We start from the raw sequence: 6512 nt of genomic DNA on the forward strand, positions 1-6512 counted from the left end.
TATAAAGTGTGTCAAAAGATTGTTGTTTACAAGGTAGATTTAATATTTCACAGATGGTGCTATTAACCGTGCTGCTGAAGACTTATCTCAGCTTTGAGTTAGATTGTAGATTGACGAAGATGTATTGCGTCCCAAACCAGTAACCGCGACCGGTTGACCATTTTGATTGGCAGAACCATAGTCTGATATAGTAAGTACATATGTAGCGTAAATTCAACATTAAGATGCGGCTAGGGTTACGGTTGCGACGATATGTGCAACACGATTCAGTGGAACCGAAAAGATACTTGCAGTTTAGAAATAGCTATCTCATATGGAAAGGTACATATACACATCAATTGATGTATTCAAAAGTCAATGGCTGAGGCAGATGCCCTGCAAGCAACTACCAGGCACTTTGAGCGCGAGAGCCTGTTACGCTAGCGAAGCTTATATCCCCAAACCTCATATTATTGGAACGGCAAAGCCACTCATAGTCCTGCATCCTCTTATTTGCCATCACTTGATAAAGACCCACTCCATTCGACGTCTCCCAAGTTGTGGCGGTTTGAAGCTGAGTTGTGTGGTTCGTTCTATATGGGCCAGACTGTTCTACGCCTGCTCAGGTGCTCAACACCAAACCTGGACGGAGCACGAGAGTCAACTTGCTTAATCCAAATCATCAATTTTTGATGCACTATATCAGCAAACTTTCTATGCCTCAGCGCTTAGAATCGTACCGTACCCTGTAGTGCGCAAGAGGCATCTCAACTTGAGAGCGCTACGGGATCTCTTACAGTCGCCGGGTGAATGTGGAAGCACATCAGAGTCGGTGATGCCCATGTCTACCGAGTTTCTAAGCAGTCACAAAGTATCAGAGCAGAATAGTTGGGCAGCCTACAGCTCCGTCCTACGAATCAGCATTTTCGCCGTTGATCAAAACCAGCTCTCCGACCCAGACATCTTTGTCAACTTTCGAGGAGATTCGCGACAGAGTTTCTTCACTATCGGAAATAAGAATCATGACTCAGCCAGAAGGAAAAAAGGCCAAGGACCGAGATCCAGGATCGTATTATGACCAGCCAGAAGCCCGGGTCCAAAATGATGACTCTCGGTTTGACTTGAGGTTCTTTAACACTAAATTAGAATCTCTTAAAATTGGTACTATGCTAATCATGTCTCATATATTTTTCAGCCGCTGGTGGCTCGTGTCATCTGTTTTCCCCATGATTGCAGGAAATCTAGGTCCTATTGCGTCGGCATTTAGTATTTGCTCCCTATGCCAGTCATGGGTGCAACCAAGTTCCTCACCGACCAATATGAACGAAGTGAACCTTATTCCCGACCCAGCGTGGTAGGTAGTCGCGGGAAAGAACCTACGAGATGATGCGCTAATTGCTGGCACGATTGAGCAGGTTAACGGCTCTGAAAGCCATACAGCTGTTCTTGGCTCTCGTGTCAAACATGTTCCTCCTGTTAGACATGACGAGAAAGGTTCGCTTCACCATTGCCGAACCAATCACAATAATAGGCTGGTAAGGCGCCGTAGTCTTCCACGCGGCAAAGTATGCTAAAGCACCATGAGGTATATTTCTGCCATTTGCCTCGTGTGTCTTCATGCGATCGCATCTGGTCCCTTGCTCAACAGCCTGGGAATATCCGCAGACGAGAAGATATGGTCACAGGCTTTCTACTACGGTATATGGTCTGCCATTTTATACTTTGTCGCAGCGTCAATACTGGTTATTACATTCTGGGGCTCACTACACGGCCATTACGAGGAAGACTTTAATCTTAGTCACAGTCAGCGAACGCTCATGCTGCAAACCATGGCATTTCTCACGTTCCTACTTTTAGGCGCCCTCTTGTTCTCCAAACTTGAAGATTGGAATTACCTCGACGGAGTCTACTGGGCTAATGTAACGCTTTTCACCATTGGTTTTGGCGACATCGCCCCCACCACGGTACTTGCGCAGGCTTTGCTGATGCCTTATGCTCTTATTGGTATTACTAGCCTCGGCCTTGTCATTAACTCGATCCGAAGTATGATCGTCGAGCGTGGGAGCCAGCGCCTCGATGCGCGGGCAGAGGAGAAGAGCCGTCTAAACACCCTGCGGAAACTCGTTCGCAAGGGAAAGGGCGACATGTTAACCCCCCTTGAGTGCGGTGATTCACCCGCCAATGTCTCCATCACAGAGCTCGAGCGGCGTTATTTGGAGTTTGGGTTAATGCGTGCCATACAAAAAAGGGCGTCCTCTCGGAGAAAATGGACAGCACTGATTATCTCGGCGGTGTCCTGGCTTTGCCTGTGGCTCTGTGGCGCCGTCGTCTTTTATAGATGCGAGAAGACGGGCCAAGGCTGGACCTACTTTGATGCTGTCTATTTTTGTTTCATAGCATTTACGACAATCGGCTACGGCGATCTGGTTCCCAAGTCTAACGCCGGCAAGTCGTTTTTTGTTTTCTGGTCATTGATCGCTCTGCCGATTCTCACCATCCTTATATCCAATGCGGGCGACACAGTCATCAGGGTTATCAATGACGTTACAATCCGAGTAGGAAGCATCACTCTCCTACCTGGGCGTGGTGGATTCGGCCACAATATGAAGCAACTACTGCATCAACTGAGCTGCGGCTACTTGTATTCTGTGTCTGAAGCAGAAGAAAGTTTCGACTTGGAAAAGGGAACCGCTCGACCGAGCGGAACTCCGGAGCCGAGGGTATCCAAGCTAAAGGGTAGGGATGGCCAAAGCCATGATATTGATAACAGCACTTCAAAAACCTTGGCCTCCCGGACGGGAAGTCCAGGGTCTTCGCGTAGCCATGCACCGAGACAGTTTACCCCAATCCAACGATTGGCTGCTACTTGCAACGCCAAACTTGAAAATATTCCCACGGGGGACGACTTGCATTTTCTGCTCATATCTGAAATACAGACGGTGGCGAAAACTATCCGTGACGACAGGCATCGAAGGTACACGTTCCAGGACTGGGCGTGGTATATGCGTTTGATCGGCGAGGACGAGCGCGATCCAGACGCTCATCGTGCGGTGAGGACGAAAGAACGAACAAAGTCGATAAAAAAGATCGGTTCAGCAGGGACAAAGATGCTCCATCGTCAGCCGAGTGTGCAGCGACATGATGAAGACGACGAGGACCAGACTGAGCGGAACCAGCAGCCAACCAGAAACAATACCTCTCCGCTTAAATGGTCATGGGTTGGGAATCAAAGCCCTCTGCTTAGCAGGAAAGAGGAGAGCGAGTGGATATTGGAGAGGCTGTTGGAGAGGTTAAGGGAGCTGCTGTGGGAAACCAGCAGACAGCATCAGGAGAATGTAGCTGTATAGCCGTGACATGGGTTCCATGTTACATTAAAGTTTTGTGTGATGTAAGTAGTCTAGTTTGGAAAATTATATGGCGTTCTGTCCATAGTTCTTTGCTGCAATACTCCAGACAGGAGTGCCAAAGGGCTCAGATGTCTTTCCCAACACACTGGGCGCAGATGTTATATAAGACGGGCTGTTTTGTGCGTTTTATGTTTCAATGTATTTCCGGTGTTCGCTAACACTAGCTTGACTATACATGGATCTTATGTAGCCATCAGCCTCGGATTGCATTATGGTCAGTGGCAATTGGCGCCTTCGGATTTCGCAGGATCAAAGCGTTTTGCCCGGTATTCACGTTGTCACAACTCCGAGTGGTCTACTGAGAATGACGCTGGTGTACGCAAGAGGTGAACGCCACCAGTAGCCCCGTGGTTTGCTCACTGGGCTGATGAATGTTGCTGCTACCTGTAAAGGCCATATTAGACGCCTGTGGTACACGATTACCAATACTTGAGGAATTGACGTTTCCACAGACGGTTACCTAAGATATGAGTTAAAAAGGGATGTTTCTTCAGGTTAAACTTGCATCTATGCCAAGCAGAAAGTGAAAATAATGGTATCATGGGGCGACCAAGCGCCGGCATCGATGTACACGTTTCCATGTCTCCATGCAATTGAGACGGCCTTATCTATCCGTGGGCATCCCGGATGACCGGCAATGACTTTGGGCATGAAACTTCAAGGCAATCTTGTCGATATACGGAATAGGGCGGCCGACATCACTGGGATAAAGCGGACCAGTGTGCGATCTGTGTGCAAAAGGAAACATCCAGCTCGACACACTTGACGTGAAGGGGAAAGCAATGGCCATCTGTGTGAGGTAAATTCCGTAACCACGGCAGAACTCGTAGCCCTTTGAAGACTTCAACACTGTAGTGCTCTAGATTTTCGACTACAGCGACAGAGTCGTAACGGTCGACTGATACCAGACCAAATATGCGCATCGGGTATCGCGGGTGTACTTCAGCGACTTGCTCGTCGGAGCATACATAGGTTTAGCCAGATCAGTTCCATGCCGCGAGACGTATTTGGGAAACACCGGCCTCGGGCATCTTGGCATATATATGTAGCCCTAACCCAGTAGTATACATCAAACGTTCTGCCATTTTGTATGGTGAACTTTAGGCTCCATCTTATCATCATATTCCTCACCGGGGCTTCTTATTTAGGTTCCGCACTTAATTAAGTTACGGTTTAAAACTAAACCTGGAACGCGGCACGCAGTGGGATGATCTTGACGTCATCCGTCAACGACGTATATAATACAGGGAATAGGTTAAAGTGATAGGTACCGTTTTTCTCCTCCTGTTATGCAGACTAATACTTTCAGGTCGGCAAAACTTGACCGGAATTAACATTGAACACTTCAGTGCAATTTTAAAAGGGATTTCGGGTGAAGCGCCGGATCTGGTACTCTGCCGGATTTACACCAACCAGTCTACGACCCATCCATAACGTTGTCTACAAGTCGGCGTAAATCTAGAGCAAAAGGTTACTGGAGGGCTAATCACTCTGGCCAAGTCCCACCTGTATTAAAATTGTCTTTATATTGATCAGAGACTTGAGATGAAATGACGTTTGAGTTAAAAGACAGGAGACCCCTCCGCTTCCATTCATTCGCACTCGGCAAACAACAAAGTTTAAACGCATACCAAAGCAAAGTCCAGAATTCGCACTTGGACGGACTGCTAAGGCATTTGGTAATTTCTGGCTTGTCCTGACTTTCCTTGTTATATAAAAATTGGGGGGAAGCGACGTCATATTCTGGCAGACGCATGCCGGGAAGGTAATCCGGGATCGATTGCCATCTGGCGATGCGCGTATCAATTTGCCTTTGACTGTGAGAGCTAATTTTGGGTTACTACCAAAAACTTGAAAGTTAATTCATTAACCTATTTTTATAGTTTCTAGTATTTTATTGGTTCATTATAGACTCGAATGTATTTAACCTACACGGCAACTTCTAGACTGCTCTGGATACTACAAGTTACTACGTGGTATCTAGTAACATGTTTCCTTATATATCCGCCTCAATAATGGAGTATTACGCGCTTACAAGTAGGAGACGAAAATGTATAAATGTCTACCTAACCTCGTAGAGTTAGTGATATTTTTCTCTCAATTCTTATCCAATACTATTCACTCTAATCTATCACGCTATCTTAAAATTTCTCGCGCCATCTGATCAATCTGAGCTACATAGCTAAAACAATGCTCTTGGCAAACTTGCTTGTTCTTGCAACGGCCGCTGTAGGCGCCGTCGCCCAATACGACGACGTTCTATACGACTACGACGAAGCGCAGTCCATCCCAAGACCAGCAGTAAGTGATTTCGCCCCTCCAAAGCAGACCGTTGGTCTCACATAATGCAGGCTGAGATCTACGAGAAAGAAAGGTGCTTGCCTCCTCCGGCTCTTTTTGTTCATTTTGAGTGTAGCCCGCTTGATCCTAGGTAGGCATATGAAACCCTCGTCGAGTAAGTTCCCTTCTGACAAAGGCAAACATAGATATTTCAAGTCAATCAGGGTCAATACCGGTTATGGTTGCCTCCTCTATACGTAGGTCCCTTGCTTCACGCTTGGTAGTCATGTTATTAATATCGCACAGCGGCCCAGGATGCACTGGGAAAGTGTTGCCGCCGCTCAAGCCCGACTGTCACGACTTAAGTCCCTATGCACGCTCCGTAAAGTGCTTCCCGGAGAATTAGTACCCTTCGATATGGGTTGGGACTCTCGTCGGAAGCCAGTGGCCTGGCTGAATCTGGCGATATGGAACTGGATTTCCTCGACGCCTTGGTACAGGTTTTTCTCCCCTTTAATCGGGGTTTTCCCTGCACTATGTTGCAAATGCAGAGGCTTCATTTCTCTATGAGGATGTGCACCTATTACTTTATAATTGTAATGTCAAATGCATAATGTCAATGTGCCAAAGTCCGGCCTTACAAGGCCTCATGAGTGTCATCACAAACCCGACCTAATATACTGTAGAGGCACAAGGTGAACCTGTCCGGTACTTTTGTCGTAAACTATACAACTCTCGTTATAAAATTCCCCCATAATCGGGAGAGGATGAACAAGCTGCATGGATGTCAAGGCATAGCTTACATGCGCATGGGTATCATGAAATGGGAATTGCTACACGGGCATG

At 47.1% G+C, this 6512-nt stretch overlaps 1 protein-coding gene across 1 annotated transcript; it reads left to right on the top strand.

Annotated features, from left to right (window-relative positions):
- Window positions 1–1267: 1267 nt before the first annotated feature.
- On the top strand, window positions 1268–3326 carry MAA_01410 (ion channel protein; the record flags this gene model as incomplete). The annotated part of the gene is made up of 3 exons (XM_007819408.1): window positions 1268–1333; window positions 1420–1514; window positions 1565–3326. The coding sequence occupies 3 exons, from the start codon at window positions 1268–1270 to the stop codon at window positions 3324–3326; spliced, it is 1923 nt and encodes a 640-aa protein (XP_007817599.1).
- Window positions 3327–6512: the final 3186 nt, after the last annotated feature.

The sequence above is a fragment of the Metarhizium robertsii genome, assembly GCF_000187425.2.
Source record: "Metarhizium robertsii ARSEF 23 chromosome Unknown MAA_Scf_9, whole genome shotgun sequence".
Lineage (NCBI taxonomy): Eukaryota > Fungi > Ascomycota > Sordariomycetes > Hypocreales > Clavicipitaceae > Metarhizium > Metarhizium robertsii.